We start from the raw sequence: 19,036 nt of genomic DNA on the forward strand, positions 1-19,036 counted from the left end.
TGTACACAATGATATATTTTTTAAAATCATTATTGCACAAGTATGTTTTGTTTTCAGGGTTTCTACATATTTCTCCTCACAGGTAGAGGATGAATTAGGGGGATGAACAGAAAAGATGTGGAAAGACAGAGGGCGGATTGTGGGGACGAATAATGGAAGAAGTGATATGTGGAAACAATCAGGAAAAGCAATGAGCCACTCATGTTACATTACTGCAAGATTACAATGAAGACACTAATATGTACTTTAAATTCAAACTTAGGTCACAGAAATGATCAGCTTTAATCAAATGACACAAATGTTTAATTTGTTTATCATTTTATTTTCACTCTGAAACTGGAAATATAATGATACAGCCATGCAAAACTTAACTACAATGTTTTAAGTAAGCCATGAAGAAATTATACAAGACTATTTCAATAAGCTTGTGATACTTTGAGGGTCAGTCTGCACTCATATATTACCACAGTTCTTATATTAAGCTATATATTATTAAACTATTCTTGAGTTCAGACTAAATCAGGAGAGTTTCCAATATAACTCTAGTAAGGTAATAATGAATATTGTTTTATGTTAACAGATTTGACTCATTTCACCTATGAAAACAAAACTAAGAGCGCTCAGGACTGTAGATTCTCTCTAAAAGTCAAATTCAGAATCAAACAACTCCCACAAGTCTCCTTGTTTTACGGGGCTCAGCATCTCCAGGATGGGTTCGATGGCAGCGAGGCACTCTGAGCTGTTGCTGTCCTGTGACCAGCAGCTCGGCGGGTTCATGAAGCATCCTACGGCCACGCCGGATCTACTTCCTCTCTTCCCTGGTGTCAGGTTGCCTGAGCTGAGGTTCTGCTGGTCGGCCAGGGTGTTCTGGTCACGGATCTCATAAAGGGGAGCTGATGTTTTCTGTGACTTCTTGCATGGATTTACAGGTTCGGTGTTTTCATCCGGGACAAACTGCTTCCTTCTCTGAGAGAGCACCAGCGGTCTCTTTTTGTACCTTTGGCCCTTCTGATTGAGTCTTCTCTTTCCGAAGACGCGCCTGTGTCCTTGTGTGGAAGTTTCACCCTGATGTTTAAGGTTGCATTTGTTTAAGGTTACATTTGGAAGCTGTGTGCTTTCACTTTGACTACTCTGCAGAATGTTGTGCACTGACTGCTCCTGCTCTGGAGATGTTTGAATGGCACTGTCTGACACCAATTTAGGACTGGGTTTATCTGAAGGCTTAGGCACAAGAGAGTTGAGCAGCTTCAGAGCCTCCTCCAGCATTTTTTGTTCTCTTTCCTGCTCCCCTCTCAGACACTCCAAATTACTCTTTAAGCTCTTTAGTTGTGTTGCAAGCTCTGATGTGGCTTCCCCATTCTAAACAAACGGACACTTGTGCTCATTATTGATCAAACAATGATGTTTCTACTGCTGTCAAAAAGTAGATACCACCATAAATTGCTAACCTTTTTCAGTTTTTCCTCCAGCTCTGTCATTACTTCCTTCTGAGAGCTTAATTTGTCTACCCAAGTCTCAAACATCTGGGAAATGTCTCTCTGAAGACTCTCCAAAGTAGTTTTCACTAAAGTGACAGTGGAAAGACAGACAACATAACTTACCATGCAGTCGGTTTATTTTAAAATGAATACAAGAATCTACATTCTTGTAGATTCAGCATCAACTCCTTTTATGTGATGTTCAAATCAACATCAAATGAGTTAGATGTTTCTTATAATCTTACAGAATGATCTTGATAAATAGTTAGCAGTGCTTTATGAAGGCCTTAAAATGTTTTTGTGTGTATTATTATTTCAAACAAATTTCCAATTTTCATACATATAGGAAGGCTGTTAGTGTTTTGTCTGCTGCAACTTATATATATATATATATATATATATATATATATATATATATATATATATGAAGGACAAGATATATTTATCTTTTTAGCTTTAGGAGAAAAGCTTTAGGAGTGTATGTGTGCCAGGAGGTTTAATATCTAAGTGCTTAGTGACTTGAACAAATCACATTTTCTCTAAAAATGGTAGTGCACTAAAGACAAGTGAAAAAAGCAGAGAAGCACCAGAGACAAACTTTGCAGAACCTTCAGAAAGCATGTATAAATATTGATCAAGACCACCTTAAATCATTACCAAAAAGTCTTGCTCCTCTGAAGTAAAATGTATAGAAATAAAGGGTGACTTGGGAATTGTATACTGTATGTACAAATTGTAATAACAGGGCAAACAGCACCACACACTGGAGAAAACAAATGTTTGCAGTTGTTTTTTCCCCTAAATTTTTACAATACATTTATTTTATTCTTATTAGTTATTAGTGGCATTGAGTGAGACACATGATGAATCACAGGTAGGGGCCAACTCAATTCTAAGGCCAGCTTAGAAAACAAACAAACAAACAAAAAAAAGGTGTTAGGCGCATGTTTAAAGAAAGGAGGTCACCCGACCCTGCCTTTGTTGCATTACATAAACCCATCCCAGAAAATGCAGAATCAACTGGCAGAAAACTTACGTGATGATGCAAAACTGTCAAATTTTTCAAAGATTGTTTGGCACACAGATGTGTTTTTTTCAGTGCCAGCCACCAGTTGTTGAATCTGAAAGAAGTTGTATGTTTTGAACATCTGGAGGACAGAAGTCAGTGATGAACACAGAGTGACCGTCCATGTCCACTTACATTAACGAGAGTTTCTCTAATATGCTGGGATTCTTTAAAAAACTGGTCACTGTTAAAAGAAAATACAGAGATTGTAGATGCAATATACAAACATTTTTAGGCAGCCTTTTTGTAATCAAAGTAATTGATTTAAGTTTATGGTTCATAGATTCACCTGTCACTTCTCTCTTTTGCTTTTTTCCTGTCCTCTTCAAACTTGTCAAGCAAGCCTGAGGTTCTCGTTTTGTCCTTCATGTCGCCAAACAGAAGAGGTTTAGAGGTATATCTGTTTAAAATTGTTGGGTCACTTCCCTGAAAACAAAAAAACAAAAACATCATATGTGATTATCAGTCAGAGTATAATTAATCGTAATGTGCTTCACTAAAGAAACTGAGTCATTGCAATAAATTTACTTTTTTTAATAACATACTAATTTATGGAGGATAGAGACTTACCTCCTGTGAACTTTGCTGGGAGTTTCTGGATGACAGACTCATTTCCTGAGACATTCCCTGGGAATGTTCATGCCAAAACTGTGAGCCAAAGAAAACCTGGGAATCTGTCAAACCAGGATATCCATTGGAGGCCGCATTTCTGCTCATTAATTAGTCGCCATCATGCAGTGTGTTGAAGGAAAACAATAAAATACAAATTAACTAAAAAAAAAAACTATTTGTAAATAAAAGGGCATTAAATATAATACAAAATAACAGCTTATTTATCTACATTAGTGGCCAAGAAACAATATTTAAAAAATATAGCTAATTACCTGGTCCCAGCTGGTATGTTCAACATTTCCTTGATGTTCCTCAAATAACTCATTGCGTCTGGTTTCCTGCTTGAAAGGTCAACAAGTTAGTTCAAGATTTAAAAAAAAAAGAAAAAAATTAGCTTAAACATGCTAACTCGCTATTTCAGTCAAACAGAGAAGGCTTTAGCTAAAGAATGGTACAGATTACAAAAGTAAAGTATAAAATCTAAACTGTACGTGACATAACTACACTAATATAAAAATTAATCAACTCACAGGTCCCTTGGTCTCCTCCCCGGGGACTTATTTGCAAATAGCTTAAAAAACCATTTGGTTTTTTAAGCTATTTTAAATTTCCCGCCGTTTAAACCTTCAGTGCGAGGCGAGGTTGCGTTTACTGACCGTCGAAAGAAAGCTTACACTTGTAAAAAATAAATGAGAAAATAACCGTTTTGGATTGGTATTTGTTTACTGTTCACTTAGCAATCATGCTCCTATTAATACCTTTTTGGAATATTTACTCTTATGAAAAACAATACGGACTTAGTTTGAATTTAGAGACAAGAGATCTTTTGTAGATATTTTTTCTAAGCCAGTGAAGCCTTATATCTTGTGCCTGTTGGAAGCAGCTGGAATAATCAAAGAATTACAGATTCATCAGAATCTGCTCTAAATATAATATATATATTATTATTATTATTATTATTATTATTATTATTATTATTATTATTATTATTATTATTATTATTATTATCAAAATTAGCACAAATAAAACACAATATGTGTTTATTTTTTTACATGATGGCACTTTAACATTTCAGTTTAATAATATTATAATGCTGGCTTTCACTAATTTACTGCTGCCCCATCTATATCAGCAGTATATGATATGAAAAGATACACAAATTTTGTTGACTTGAATTGCACCTTTGGTTATGCTGCTGCACATAACAATTAACCTGTTAACAAGACCTGTAGAGATGTTACCTATTTTTCTGAATATTACAAGTATTTTATTTTGTCTGTATTTGAGAGTTATTGTTATTTTTAGGGTTACACAATGTTAGATAATCTTGCACTGACAAAAAAAATCAATATTGTTATGATAATAGTTGCCCTCCTATTTTCATTTTTCCTCTCCATCTGTGCCTCTATCACTCTGTGATCTTCAACACTGTGGGCAACGCCAGGTGTGAGTAGTATATACACTGCCATAACACCATCCAACAGGCAAAAATACCCTGAACACACCATCGTTACCTTTCAACATGGTCAAGGTACCATCATGCTAAGGGAGGGCCTATCTTGAAAAAGAGACATAAGCTGGTAAGAACTAATGAGAAAATTAAACTAAGCAAGAAAGGAAGGAAGAAACCTAGTTGCAAGTTGCAAAAGACCTGAAGGTATGTGAAGGTTTAACTTCAACAACTCTGTGTAAAAGTACAATGGAAACATTTATATATTGATCTGTGGGGTATTTTGGTTCAGTCAATGCGCAGACCTTAATATATATGCACGTTTATTACATTTTATTTAAAGTGGGGCCGAGGAAATCGTATTTAAGAGAAATAAGCTCTTTCAGGTGTAGATAAATGTTGAGCTCCACCAAGAAGAAGCAGTCGGTGACGTGTGGACTTTATTTTGAAAATCGCTCCCGGAAGTCAGCCTGCCAAATTTTTTTTAAAACGAGTATCTCCGAGTCGTAGGATTATCTGTCTGAGACAGTCACAGAGGTGGATCCATGACAAATCCACCAACGAATACCAGTGACTGTGTGGTAACAGCCCTGCTGCAGACCAGCTCTGCGGGTTTTTAACCCGAACAGGTGAGTTTGGTCAGGCCGAAGGCTTCCGTCGTCTGGCTGGTGAGTTTAACTTTCTTACGTTTCAGCACGCAGCAGCCGATTCTGCCTCTGTAATTCAAACTGATTAGATAAAACTAATTCAAGTGGATTTTTAGATGTTCTTATGTATCACTGGTTTAGATGTTTCAGTTCTGTCTGCTCATACCTTTTGTTTTTTATTTCACATTACGGCAGGTGCTAGCTAGCTCAACACCTGGTACATCAGCCCATTGACGCTAACCTGCTGCTCCTCTGTTTACATTGTTTCTGTGCACAACAACGTGCCTGGCAGAGATGCAGATGCAATCAAGACAAACGCAGCTTATGTTTACTGTAGCCCTGCAACATGCATACCTTTTTTTATTTATAAAAGTGGCTAGTTTAAACAAGTTCGAACAATCATAATATGAATCATATCTCACTCATTGAAACTCCACCACTCATAAGAAAGTAAAACAATAACAACAACAAAAACAAACAAACAAAAAAAACACACACAAAAAAATATAAGAAGAAAAAAAAGCATTTTACAACAGTTGTGCTGTTATAAAATTTAAATAAGAGTTTGCTGACCAAAAAAGGCAAATTTCTCTTTCTTGCATCAGTGATTGAAATGTCAAGCACTGAACAAGCTGACTTCTTTTTAATTAAAATTGACGTCTCCTATTATTTTTAGAGTTTCTAAGTGTATCAGTTTTAATAGTTCCTTGATTGTAAAATTAGAGAAAGTTTGGGCTAAGAAATGAAATCCGAGGACCAAGATAGGTGGATATATGTTGAAAATGAAATGCATTAATTTGTCTTTGTTTTATTTTAAAAAAATATTTGTATGAACATTTGAACTTTTTCTCCAGTTATTTTGAGGAAGAGCAGTTTAGTTATATCATAAACAGAAATCAAATGCAAGATATAAAACATTAATAATAGCTTCTCTTTATTCAGTGTAACCACAACTCTGTTTCTTAATAACATCAAAATAATGGTGGTCTTTTTCATCACTGTAAAAGAAAATGTGTTAGATATAATCAATTCTTCCCATTTGAACTGAACTTGAGATAGTCAAACTTGTTAATTTGGTTGATTCTGATTGACGGTATTTATTGTAATGAAAATAAAAGATATTTACAAAAAACAACTTTGTTTTTGATAACGTTCTCTGCATGTAGTCAGAGTTGCTCAAGCAAAACCATTTCTCAATAGTGTAAAAAATATTTCTTCTGCTGTCAGGAAGAAACTGTAACAGAGAGAAAGAGTTGGAGGTGGAGGGAGAAGAGTAGAGTAGAGTGCACACAAGGATGATTGAAAGCGCTAAGACCTTCCTCCTGGATCTGATTGGTTGTTCCTAGTTAGCACTGGGAGGAGGCAGAGGAGCTCCTTTTTATTTTTTTAAACGCATCATCTTTCTCATACCATACTGTTATGACATGCTGATGGTTTCAACAAATGTACAAAGATAGAATTTTATATATATATATATATATATATATATATAAGTTTCACTCTGCAGCTTTAACAAAGTAATTTAGCTTTAAAGCTAAACTACTTTGAGGCAAGGTGAGATCTGTTTGGTGCCCAAAAGAAGCCGTCTTTATGCGTCACCATATTTATTTCCACAGGAGGGTTTATGAGTAAAGGTGTGTCTCGCTTTGTAACATTGATTCATGTCTAAATTAAATCTGTTTCATCTTCAAGGGTTCAAGTATGGGTTTGTCATTCCTTTTGGTCTTGGCTGCCTCTGTGATCCTGATCAGACCGGAGACGCCCGTAACGAAGGTACGGAACGGATGTTGATCTGTTCTTGCTGTGTGCAGTTCAGGTTGTGCGGCTTTATTAATCCGAGCCCGGTTCTGTGCTCACAGGCCCTACATCATAACTCTGTGGAGTGCTGTGGAGAGAAGCAGAAAGTGAACAACTCGTGCTCAAATGACACTCACTGTGAACCAGGTAATGTGGGAGTGTTCATACTTTTCCACATTCCATCACATCACAACCACAATCTTCAATTAGCTTTTTTTTTTTTTTTTCTTGGGCTTGTATGTGACCAAGTTGTGAATAATTGTGAACTGGAAGGAGAAAAATACCTTCTTTTTTTTCCAAAATAAAATAAGAGTGTGACGTGTAGTTTGTATTCAACATCTCATGTTTGTAATTTGTTAAACATCTAAACTGACATTCTTTGTAGGATAGCTCAAGTTCATCAGATCTTTGAGTCTGCAGATTCTCAGTTACATCTAGGTCTGGACTTTGAAATACTCACTGCTTATCTTCTGCAGGTTGCTTCTATCGTTTGCTGGAGAACAGCAACGTGGTCTGCATATTCTGTGACGCTGCAGCTGTGGATTTGGAGAATGTGACCGTTTGCACATACAGTACGAGCTTTTTAATTCTTAGTGTTCCGAGTGAGTTTTAGTAGATGTATATTTATGTATATACATATATATAATTTGACCTTTGTTCTTCTAGACTACACATTGGAACGTAAAAACCACACAACAGTAACAACTGTCATTCCTAAAATTGGTAAGAAAGGTAGACTAAAACCCGTCTCCCAGGTTCTGAGTTCTGGCAGCGTTGTAAGTTGGGGTTGTTTCCTGTTTTTGTGCAGGAGGCCCAGGCGTGGTGGCCTCCGTTCTTCTGGGAACGCTGTTGATCAGTATGTTCCTTATTCTCACTGTTGCCTCCTTTTTCTACCTCAAACGCTCCAACCGGCTGCCTGGTTTCTTCTACCGGCGAAACAAAGGCGAGTACGAGTCTCCTCAGAGGAAAAACTCTTATGAGTTGGCTCTTAGTATTTATTTTTTATTTTTTATCTTATGTATACTTTTGTTTTTATTTACAGCCTTTATATTTCAACCAAGTGAGACGGTACATTTTTTTAGTTTTTCCTTCCAAACATTTTAATTTAACATTAGATATCATAAAGAAGCTCATGGCTTTTTTTGTTTTTATCCCTTACAGGCTGTTATGATCCCTTCAGGTAAGACGACTATGTCTGTAAAATACCTGTTTTAAGGTCTTGCTCAACAGGTTTTACTGTTGTGTAGTTATTAGGCAATGCCTAAAATATTTGGCAGTGCTACAGATGTTTTGCAGCTGTTGAAATGTTTTCTTTTCATTAAGGTTATGTCAATTCCTGCAGGAATCCTTCAGATCACGTAGCTTTAACTCGCGTCAGAGTTCAGTCGTTAAAATCATCAGATTGTTCATGCAGAGCCTCACAAAGGTTTTTATACACCTTGGAGGTTTTCACATTACACTTGCAACTTTGCAGCGTACTCTCTGTAATGGGTCAACAAAAATACACTTCACTTTGGATAGCTATCTTTCAGAAAATACGGTAGCTCCCTTCTAAAAGTCTTGCAACTTTAGATTGTCATTACTCCAATACGTTTGCTTCAAGTGATTAAATGTTATCTCCTCAGGCTTTCCCTGGGTTCTGTAGGTCAATGCAAATACAATATATCTGTTTAAAGCAGTTGTGCTCAAGCTGGGCGACAACTTTTAAATGCTTCGATTCAGAACTCCTAAAGTCAGCACAAAGTCTTCGGATTTCAGAGCACATTTAATTAAACGCATCGTTTTCCGTCTGCAGGGAGGAAAGAGAGATATGTGAGGAGGGAGCGGCCCTCAACGCGAAACGTCACCACCATCCCCACCTCGGCTGCCACTCAGGTGCATGATGTGTAGGAGGAGTGATGGGTTTGGTGCACGTAGGGAGAAAAGCTCAGGAAGGACCTGAAGGAAGACCAGCTGACTCTAGGAATGTTGGCCAAATTTAACTACTGCTGCTGCTCCTGCCTTCGTATCACTGAGGCTGACACTGTTTTGTGTTTTTAACAATAACCTGTCACACTGATACTCTGAATTCACTGGAAAATCACTTTTTTTTTTTCACCTTTTTCTTCCGGTGAAAATCTTTAGAATGTCTTCAGTTTTTAGTTGACACACTGTCTCCCCAATTTTATTGGTTTATCCCCACTTCCCGATTCTTTTCCAGATCACTATGATAAATTAAGTGCCAAGAATAGAGAGGGGCATTGTAGACCCTTTTTCAGAGTAGGCTAGTTGTGTTTGAAATGCTTGAAATAGTTGAAAATTAGCTGCTTAAACCAGAGAAAAAGCCTTTCTATGTGTGCAACACTGGTTTTAAAATAAGCTGTTTTTAATCTGCTGCTTCTGAATCTGAGCTCAGCAGCTGCATCTAAATAACTCTGCATATAATAGTTAAATCTTTCCTCTAAAAGAGCTCGGCAGCTGTGATTTTTGTGGAGCAAACTGACTGTTTAACATTCAATTATTATTTTTTGCTTTTCTTTTTCTACTGAACCTGCTTGTTTTTGCTTATGTTCTGGCTTTGTGCACTGATGTTTACTGCTTATGTTAAACCACTATTGGTCTTCTGGTGGGCCACGATTCATCTAGGAGAATTCCCCGAGGCACTGTATGGATCAATATTTCTATCTTTTAATTTTGTAATTTGCGTTGTTGACATTGTATTTATTTTTGTAACCAACTGAGGTGCATGAACTGCATTCCACTGGCTTTCATAACCATAATATTTATAAGGATATTTATTAAAGAAATCATTGTATCAAATTAAACAACTGAATTTGTGCCGCAAAGTTCGGCTTAGACCCAAACTTATATTTTTAAAACGTAACCTTTGCGAGTCTATGTGCACTTTAAGGTACTGAGCTCATGATGAAAATGTGCTTTTTAACAGAAAAACTCCAAGTATCTTACCAAGTATAGCTGTTTTCTTGTTGTTGATGGGGTTTTTTTTTCCTCAAGGAAGCAGCACCATTTTTTCCACCATGAACTCTATTTGCCTAATATTTAATTTGCCAAATGTCAGAAGGAAATGGCGTGATTACATTACTGTGATGCCATTATGAGCTTTAAACACAGCTGAGGAGCTTTTGATGATGATTTTGATTTTCGGATAGTATCCAGTGACCTTTACTGTATCTCTAATCCTCATCCAAGTCTCTTCTGTTTTATTTTGACAACCCTATGGCAGTTGTGTGCTTTACTATTTCAAGTCACATAATTGCAGTCGTCATTCCTTAGCTATTCATCTTTTTTGCTACTTATGGTATTTGTTGTACAGTAAAACAAAAAGCTTGATATGTGCATATATTGTTTTTATACAAATGGAGTGTTTTTGTAATGTACTTTCTTTTGTTTTTGTGCCATAATAAAAGTTCGGAAGATGTATAATTTGCAAAAATAAAGCACCTTTCTCTTACAAAAAAAGGCTGTATTTTATTTTTTAGAGCTAAATCTGAAGGTTACCTAATGTACATGCAAAGAAAATGAGTTATTAATGTTTGCATCCACTTGGAAATCTTAATTGTTGTGAATCTAACTTAGGTATTCTGCAGGTGTAAAACGACCTGATAAATGCATTGTATTAGGATTTCAAGATCTTATATTAAAAGGGAGAACACTCAGAACGTGACTTGTAAACCCTGGTTATTGTGCATCGACTCGCATGAAATCTTATTTAGTCAAAAGACAGTTATTGTTTGCCTTCTTTTTATAATTTGATGCACATTTGAAATCCACTGGAGAACTGGCTCTTCACCTTGTTTTTCACACCAGCAAAAATAAAATAATAGTGTACCTTCTTAAAACTACCACTAAAAAAAAAAAATCATTTTTAGACACAGCATCATTGTTAAATTGTATTATTAGTAAGTAATTACTGTTATCAATTATTGGAAAAAGTAAAATGTCACACCTCTGGTGAGCATGAAAGCTACACGTGACAAGGACACGTTACTCTATTTATACCAGCGGAGTGGACATGTGGGACATGTGCAAGGACAGATGGACATCATAGTTGTAATGTCCAGCAGGAAAACATTGAGAGCTCTTTCACACTGGATGACTTGTCCGTCTGCAGCAGGTAGGATCTTCTGTGCTGCTTAACACATCAATTAGTTTATAAAGAACATCGCATGTTTGAAGATTAATGTAAAACAGAGTGACCTTGCTGCGAGAGCTGAATAGGTTTGTTTATATGGATCTTAACCGTATTTGTCCCACAGATAAAGCTCCCCGAGTTGTTAAACATGAAGAACATAACATTTAAGATATAAACTGCTGGATATTTTCTTTTTTTAAATTTGAATATGTGTAGTAATTTCTTTTGCCCATATCTTGTTTGTTAAGCTGATCTGTTGGACCCCTGCTCTCTTTGCCCCCCCACCCCCTCCACCACCCACCTCCCCTTCCAGATCATGTAGCTTGTTTTCTAAGAGTGGAGCTCTTGGTGTATTTTGGGATTTTACATGTGACTGCATTGCTGTTGAGTTGGTTTGCTGCTTTAAGTTACTATTACGAGTCAAACAGGTCATGTTTGCTAGTTTCCAACATGGCAGGTGATAAAAACCAAATGCTCCTGTTCTAAATTTAGGTCCATTGTATCAAGCAAGCAGCTCAGTCAGAGATCCTACACTATGTATAATTTAATACAAGGAACTTTCAGGTTTAGTTAATCATGGAGAAAGAAAGTACTTTCATCTCTGATACCCCTAAAAAAAATTTGCGAAGCAATTTGCCTTCAAAGGTCTCTAAGTTAGTAAATAGACTCCACCTGTGTGAAATTTAATTCCTGCATAAATTCAGATGAAATATTCTTTTCTTTCACAATTTTGTTCTGCTTTGTGTTGGCCGATCACATGAAATCCCATAAAAATTCAGCAAAGCTCGTGGTTGTAAGGTGACAAAATGTGAAAATGTTTGGCAAACACTTTCGCAAGGCACCACTTTGCCCATCCATCTAGTTTTAAAAGGTTTTGTTTAAAAAGCCTCACCGCTTTTGAAATGTATGTCTTAAATTATTGATAAACTTTTCTGTTTATTGGTTTAAAAAGGGGGTGAAAACTCTTGGAAATCTGAACCTGGAAAGTGCGTATGACCCCAAAGAACAGTGGATTTCCAGTCAGACTGAAACTACGTTTTCTCATCCTCTTTGTTTTTCAGAGTAATGTGAGGCCTCAAGCATGGATGATTTGGATCACAGCATTCACATTGCAGAGAATGACTGGATTAGCTTCTACGATGACAGCGAGGAATGTAATCTGCTGCAGGCCTCGCTTGCCTTCCCCGATGATTCCAGCCTCAGCGACTCGGAGGATTCAGGAAACTTCAACACAGGCCAACAGGAGACAAACGGGAGTACAGACAGCAACACCTCCGAGGAGAGCTGCACAGGTGGCATACTTGTAGAGCAGCTTTTTCAAAGTGATGCAACATGTATGAAACAGGGGGAAATAAGTGTCAGCTTTCCAGAAACAAACACAATCTCCACAACGTCTGCAGACGAAGAGATTGCACAAGAAATTCTGGCCAAGACAAGCGATAGCAACACTAACACGCTGCAAACAAATCCACTCAGCAATTACAGTTCAGAAGGGAGAGGAATGTTGTCAAGAGATGGGGCTGCACAAATGACAAGTGACCTCAAATCCAACAAGAAACCTGACCTACTTTCCTGCAAACAAGCAGCGCCGAGTGCGAGCGAGCCGGACGCCACCGGCAGGGCGGAGAAGGAGCGCTGGTTCGTGACTGTGAATGACAATCTGGCATGGCGGCGAGGGCGTTCTACCTCTGTGAAAAAAAAACTCAAACAAAAAAACCCTGGTGAGGGAGAAAATGTTCAAAATTCAGATACCGAACGAGGGCGCGAACAATCAAGAGGCATTCAGTTGAACCGAAATAAAGAATCTGGAGAATTATCAGAAGAACCGCTTAGTTCTCGGTCAGTTGCAGCGATGAACAGAGACAAATGGGAGCCAGGGAGCTCAGCACACACGTCCTATGACAGCTTCTCACCCTCACCCACAGCGTTGGAGCGCTTGCAGTGTTCAGAGCTTCGACATGGTGCTGAATTCTCCTCCGCTGGCAGCTGGGATTCTGACAGCTATTTGTCAGCTGTTGAATCGGTGGAGGAAGCTCAGCATCCTCTTGAAGAGCATCTCATTAAACGCCTTCCTCTGGAATGCCCATTATCCCCAACATGTGACAACCAAAACGTCAGCTTGACTCTCTCCATTGACGCAACAGCAGCAAATTATGATGGTTATGCCACTCCGGAGCTCCCTTTCACTCCTCCATCTCCAGAAATACCAGATGAAAACTCCACTTATGGAAATGACACATGTTCTGAAACCCACCTACCACCTTCACCATCTGGTGGCTCCCGGGAGGATCAGCTCAGTCCGGATTCAACTCAGTCACTTTGCTCTGCAACAGACAGCCCAGAAACATTCGCCAAAGCTGCAGGCCAGGCTCAGCCAGTGTATGCAATCTCTGCTTTCTGGGATGAAGTGGAAAAACTGACTATAAACGATATTTTGCAGATCAGAATGGGGATAAGCTGTAGATTAACCGAAGAAACAGCAGGACCCGACACAAGCGACCTTCCCACAGACCCCAGCCAAGTTGATCCTCTTGATAACTCCATGATGGACACGTCTGACGCCGCAGACTCAGACTACTTCACACAGCCAGATGAATCCAAGCGTGATCGGTCAGTCTGCGAGTTTTCAAGCTCAGATTTTGAGGAAGAGTCCTGGCAGTTTGCGAATTTAAGTAAAAACTCTAGCCCTGACCTTCAGAACAAATCCCAACGAAGTGACTCTTGCCTTTTTTTAGACGAGGACGACTCCACTGATTATGAACGAAGAGAAACCCCCGTTGCTCTAGACCAAAGTCTTGACTGTCAAGACTTCCAAAATGTGATCTCCTGCCAAAGAAGGATGACAAAAAGCAGAAGTATGTACAACGTACAGGCTCTCACCAAAGAGGACGTAGCTCCACTACCTTCTCTTAGTATAGACCAGAACGATTTGCCTCTTAGTAGGGATCAACCTCTGGAGGCTTTTTTATCCCACACAGACTTACAGGATTACAGAATATCCTTCCCGGAAATCTTTGAGTATTTTTTCACAGAATATGACAACACTCCATCACAATTTCTCTCTGTTGGTGATCCTGAAGAGATGTTCGTGTCTCGTGTCTTTCACTCTCCTCTCTGTACATTCGGAAAAGATCCATGGGCTGCCCCTTTCCAGTGTAGCACAGAGAAACCCATCCCAATCTTCTCTTGCTCTCGTCCTGCTGTCCAAGACCTCACATTCCCAAATCCACACGTCTTCCTGAGCACAGACTGTGAGGAAGTGGACAAAGTGTCTCCAATGAGACTCATGTCTCATTCGTTTTTTCACGCCAGTCCGCACAGATCCTCAGGAGCAGCAGGTGTGGGCAGATCCCACAGTTGGAAAAGTTTTCTATCTTTGAGGAAAATTCGCTTTCCAGACAAAGGCAGCATCTGCTGCAGCGAGTCGGGTGCCTGGATTTTTCCTGTTGACACTGAAGACATCCGGATGGGGAGTCAGAATCAGGCAGTAACATCGTTCAGTGAGAGGAGAGCTTGTCTGGATTTTTCTCAGGAGTTCAGAGAGCTGGAAGAGCAATGCTGGATTTCGGAAACTGTATGGACAAGTAGGTCCCAGCATGCAACGCTGTCATCAAAAGCAGGTTCATGTGCACTCACACATAAAAGACATTTAATTCCATAAACTTTTCAGTTTACTGAAATGTTTCAAAACACACACAAAAAAACAAAACAGCTGATCCAATTTATGACTGAATTAGATACTGAAAAAACGAATCAGTTAAATCCAGTTATATTGAAAGATTTTAAAATGGCACAGACACATCAAGTGCTCGCAAAAGGTTAGGGAATTTTAACCTTTATTTGGGTGAAAATTGTGGACATAGTGAAATGTTCATGCTAAAGTGATAATACACTGCAGAAGTTGAATGATTAAAGTAAAAGTGTGCCTTTTTTGAGGGGCGGGAGGGGGGGAACCCATGAAAACCCAACATTTTTAATGGTCTGACGTAACTCTGGTGCTTCGCCTCCCTTATATGCACCTGGAGTCTAGTGTCATTGACCATCCAGTTCTGCAGGGTAAAGTTCACCATTAAGCCGTCATCAGCATGGGATGTGGCCTGATGTTACTTTTCCAGTCTCTCTGTGTCTCTGTTGCAACCTGCTGATGACACTCTGACAGTCTAAGCTCAGTGTCAACTTCCCTGTTGGTGTGTCCTGCTTTAAGCCTAGCGATGGCAAGATACTCGTCAATGAATGTTGGCTGCTTTGTTAGAGGACGCCATGTTGAGCAATTAATTGTAAAACATTGAACAGTTGGGTAAATGCATCATGGCAAGTCTAATCAAGATCACCTATAAAGGTGATGGTGGTTCTTTTTTCACCTTTAAACATGATTTATTAATTTTTTACCAATCCAGTTTAGTCATCTCAGTGCATTCACATAAAAATGCTATGCAAAAATGAAATATTTCATAATGAACAAATAGCAATGTTTCTGCAATGAAATTTATAAATGAGACAAAAACAAACCAACACAGTAGGTTCATTTTTTTTTTTTTCAAATGACCCAAACACAAATAAACGCTTGAGAACATTTTTAAGTTTATTCTGGAATTTCACCTGGACCAGTTTGGTTGGTCTTGGTGAACAGTATGGAGAATTATGCGTAATAATTCCCAGTTTGGAAAAATAAACAGGAAGTCCTCAGAAACTCCAAGTGTTAATTTGAAGGTTCTCATCCACCCTGACCTTAAAGCCTAATTTGGCTGCTACCACATAAATTACAGTGATATAAATTTTATTTTCATTTAAATATTTACATAAGGTGCTAGTTAACATGTTCCTGTGGTGTCTGAATGTGAATGAGAAACACATCATTATTAGCTTTCTTTGCCAATTTTGAGCCTGGCTTCTGAGCATGCTAATAGTTTTCCACATTGCAACCGGAACCATGTGAACTTGGAGGTAATGTTGCTCCTATACCCAATTTCTCACGTCAGAGATTAAAAGAGAAACATAATACATGGAGCCACTTGTTCTCTGCTGCTCTGTTGCTTCTACTCAGTGGTGAAATTTGATATGGGCAATAAGGCTTAATCAGACACTGATGCTGTCTGATTTGATGAGAGGAAAATTAACGTTTTGGAATTATTTAACAAGTCTCCAGAAATAATCCTGACAGAAAACATGTTCAAATTAAGTCAAAAGATGCTTCACCAATGTATTAAAGGTTTGAAGATTTATTCAACCTTGTTATTTCACCTTTGTAGTTTTATTTTATTTTTTTTAAATATTGGACTTGTTTGTTTTTAAGTTAATTTGTCCAGGATAAACGTCACATTATGTGGAAAAGGTTTTGAAATGGTTGATCATGGTCTGTTTTTGCACTGCTAACACCTGCCTTGGTTAACAGGAGTGTGCACACTTTTGAGAGCCACAGTATACAATACAACAATACATCAACTCCATAATATGTTACATTTAATGATTAAAGTAATTTTCAAATCTCAAATTGGCTGGATTGCATTTCAAACGTGACAAGTCTCTCTTTAAAAGTCTATTTTATTCCTCTGACAGAGCGAGAAGGCCTCTTCTCCAGAGTGAAGCAGTCAGACATGTGTTTAGTCTGCATTGCTTTTGCCTCTTGGGTGCTGAGATCTTCTAATCCAGAGGCTGCAGATGCCTGGAAAGCAGGTATGAACCGTCTCCTTTGTCATCATTATCTGAGAAGTAAGTGTTATTTAAAAATAACATTTAGCTGAGATAAAGTAATAATTTTCTAATACTATAGTATCTACCTATTTGTAACATTCTTCTTGATTTTACTGTTTAATAACTACACTGTTACTCTGAGGCCCATTGAAACAACCTGCAGAACATAGTCATACCCAACAATCCAACTTTTGCAGCTGAAAAACATTCCAAAGCAAATACTGAAATTTTCAAGGTATTTCGGCTGCAAAAATTTTAATTAGAAGAAAACAAACACATGGACGGATATCAAACTAAATTATCACTTTTAAACTATTGTTCAGCTCTTCTAGCAAACGTGAGTGCACTGTCTGCAATCCAGTACCTGCGGCAGTACATGACGATGAAGAACCCTCCCAGAGATGACCTCTGACAGGAACACGAACGAGAAGAAACTGTAAACATTCTCACTTGGGTCCACGTTGATTGAAAAACACAGAAAACATTCACAGTCAGCTACACAGCAGTTGGAGGTTGGTGAAGTAGAAAGGAGGAGTCTGTGTGGGAGAGGAGTCGTTCTGTGAACACCCCATAATACTAAACAAACAAACCAAATAATCAGTTTCAGCTGCAAGCAGGATTCAGTAAATTAAAAATCTGAATTAGTATTTAATGGCTGACGAGTGTTGGCAATGTACATCTCCGCTCAAAATAACGTGTTTAAAAAAAAAACAGTCAGCAAAGCTCCAAGTACTTCAAATAACTTTTATATACTTTTATTGGTAAATGCATTGGGAACACTGCAACATCTATTCCAAATCAAAACAGGAAGAACATATGTGTTAATTGTTCGTTGTTTAAATAATTATTTTTAAAACAGACATACTCAAAGTTTGAGCTTTTATCTGAGTCACTAAACTAACATTTCACTTTATAAACAGTTCCTGAGAGCTGCTTCACATCTACGTTGACCAACTTTTGTCACCTGTGAACATTTATTCTAGGCTGGAGTGATTGGGCATCTCGCTGTTGCTCTGTATTTCTTGGTTTTACCTCAGGAAATGCACTTCTGATGTCACCCCGCACAGTTTCCGCTGGACTACGGCCTGATTGCTTCATGAAACTTATCTTGTGGGTCTGGAACCACAACGCTGATCGCTTGCTGATGTGTTTGGGATCACTGTCTTGTTGAAACACACTTGAGCATTTGTTCTTTGACAAAAGGCAACACTTCTTCAAAATCTCTTATGAATTCAAACTAATCCACAATCCTTTGTATGCAACAAATAGGCCCAACACCATAGCATAAGGAGCATCTCCATAGCCTTGATGTGACTTGACTACCAGTCTGGGTTGACAAAACTGTCTGCACCACACAGTCCATAAAAGACAACCATAAACATATTATTAATCATTAGTAGTACATATATTTGTAATGGTTTTGTTGCTGGATGTGTAATAAAAATAAAAATCTTGTAAAATTCCACATGTAACTGACCTCTGTGACTATTACTGCAATAAAATGTTGCTGAACCAAATGACTGGGATCTGCAGAGCTGGTTTGCTGATGATGAGGAAATTCAACGATTTGATTCAGGTGTGATGAAGCAGGGATGCACCTGAAGGATGCAGGATGGTAGCTCTGGACTTGGACACACCAGCTGTAGAATAATTTGTGATCTGATGAAATCACACTTGAACTTTTAGTCCACTAAAACGACATTGTGTGCGTCACCAACTCACTATGATTGCAGTAAAACACGGCGGTGACGGCATCATGGTGTGGGGTTATTTTCTTTAGGAGAAAAGGGTTTTATTGGGGTGGATGAAATTGAGTTACAAATCGTAGATGGCGGTACCTCATTTTTCAGTTATTTTTGCTTTTTGTGAAAATTAAATCTACTTATGCTTCACATCTGAAGAAGTCAGATGTTTTATTTTATAAGTAGATTTTAAATCCGATAAAGTTTATTTGTGATGTCCTCACAGACAGAGAGGGTTAAGTTGATGTAAAAATGCTGATAAACTCTCCCAAAAGACTGAATGCTGAAACCTTTCGTAACAGCATCAGTTATACAAGCAGGCATGCAATTATTTTACTTATTTACATTTGCCATTTAACAGATTAGTTTGTTTTTCAGGTAAACGGTAGATATACATTACACTATAAAGGTGGAAAATGTA

The 19,036-nt window shown here is 38.1% G+C and overlaps 3 protein-coding genes across 3 annotated transcripts; 2 read left to right on the top strand and 1 right to left on the bottom strand.

Annotated features, from left to right (window-relative positions):
- Window positions 1–323: 323 nt before the first annotated feature.
- On the bottom strand, window positions 324–4,017 carry iho1 (interactor of HORMAD1 1). The gene is made up of 7 exons (XM_088006021.1): window positions 3,429–4,017; window positions 3,115–3,253; window positions 2,834–2,970; window positions 2,680–2,728; window positions 2,515–2,599; window positions 1,449–1,564; window positions 324–1,359 (listed from the first exon to the last, which is right to left on the bottom strand). The coding sequence occupies exons 1-7, from the start codon at window positions 3,479–3,481 to the stop codon at window positions 640–642; spliced, it is 1,299 nt and encodes a 432-aa protein (XP_087862147.1). The 5' UTR covers window positions 3,482–4,017; the 3' UTR covers window positions 324–639.
- Window positions 4,018–5,071: 1,054 nt separating this feature from the next.
- On the top strand, window positions 5,072–10,509 carry cunh1orf159 (chromosome unknown C1orf159 homolog). Its single transcript, XM_014982159.2, has 9 exons — window positions 5,072–5,274; window positions 6,946–7,026; window positions 7,113–7,197; window positions 7,527–7,622; window positions 7,717–7,773; window positions 7,859–7,993; window positions 8,093–8,118; window positions 8,212–8,230; window positions 8,846–10,509. The coding sequence occupies exons 2-9, from the start codon at window positions 6,955–6,957 to the stop codon at window positions 8,938–8,940; spliced, it is 585 nt and encodes a 194-aa protein (XP_014837645.2). The 5' UTR covers window positions 5,072–5,274; window positions 6,946–6,954; the 3' UTR covers window positions 8,941–10,509.
- A 119-nt stretch (window positions 10,510–10,628) lies between these two features.
- On the top strand, window positions 10,629–18,390 carry perm1b (PPARGC1 and ESRR induced regulator, muscle 1b). Its single transcript, XM_014982148.2, has 4 exons — window positions 10,629–11,164; window positions 12,244–14,766; window positions 16,739–16,855; window positions 17,197–18,390. The coding sequence occupies exons 2-4, from the start codon at window positions 12,264–12,266 to the stop codon at window positions 17,283–17,285; spliced, it is 2,709 nt and encodes a 902-aa protein (XP_014837634.2). The 5' UTR covers window positions 10,629–11,164; window positions 12,244–12,263; the 3' UTR covers window positions 17,286–18,390.
- Window positions 18,391–19,036: the final 646 nt, after the last annotated feature.

The sequence above is a fragment of the Poecilia mexicana genome, unplaced genomic scaffold, assembly GCF_051168715.1.
Source record: "Poecilia mexicana isolate PSO_F unplaced genomic scaffold, ASM5116871v1 scaffold_5, whole genome shotgun sequence".
Taxonomy (NCBI): domain Eukaryota; kingdom Metazoa; phylum Chordata; class Actinopteri; order Cyprinodontiformes; family Poeciliidae; genus Poecilia; species Poecilia mexicana.

Bases quoted from the DNA above. Each gene is read 5' to 3' on its own strand.
- iho1 (XM_088006021.1), bottom strand. From the start codon at position 3,481: ATGAGTTATTTGAGGAACATCAAGGAAATGTTGAACATACCAGCTGGG. The intron at 2,729-2,833 runs GTGAATCTATGA...TTCTTTTAACAG, and splicing joins GCAAAAGAGAGAAGTGACAG to TGACCAGTTTTTTAAAGAAT. The intron at 1,360-1,448 runs GTTAGCAATTTA...CCGTTTGTTTAG, and splicing joins TGGAGGAAAAACTGAAAAAG to AATGGGGAAGCCACATCAGA.
- cunh1orf159 (XM_014982159.2), top strand. From the start codon at position 6,955: ATGGGTTTGTCATTCCTTTTGGTCTTGGCTGCCTCTGTGATCCTGATC. The intron at 7,027-7,112 runs GTACGGAACGGA...CTGTGCTCACAG, and splicing joins CGGAGACGCCCGTAACGAAG to GCCCTACATCATAACTCTGT. The intron at 7,623-7,716 runs GTACGAGCTTTT...TTGTTCTTCTAG, and splicing joins TGTGACCGTTTGCACATACA to ACTACACATTGGAACGTAAA.
- perm1b (XM_014982148.2), top strand. From the start codon at position 12,264: ATGGATGATTTGGATCACAGCATTCACATTGCAGAGAATGACTGGATT. The intron at 14,767-16,738 runs GTAGGTCCCAGC...TTCCTCTGACAG, and splicing joins TTCGGAAACTGTATGGACAA to AGCGAGAAGGCCTCTTCTCC. The intron at 16,856-17,196 runs GTATGAACCGTC...ACTATTGTTCAG, and splicing joins TGCAGATGCCTGGAAAGCAG to CTCTTCTAGCAAACGTGAGT.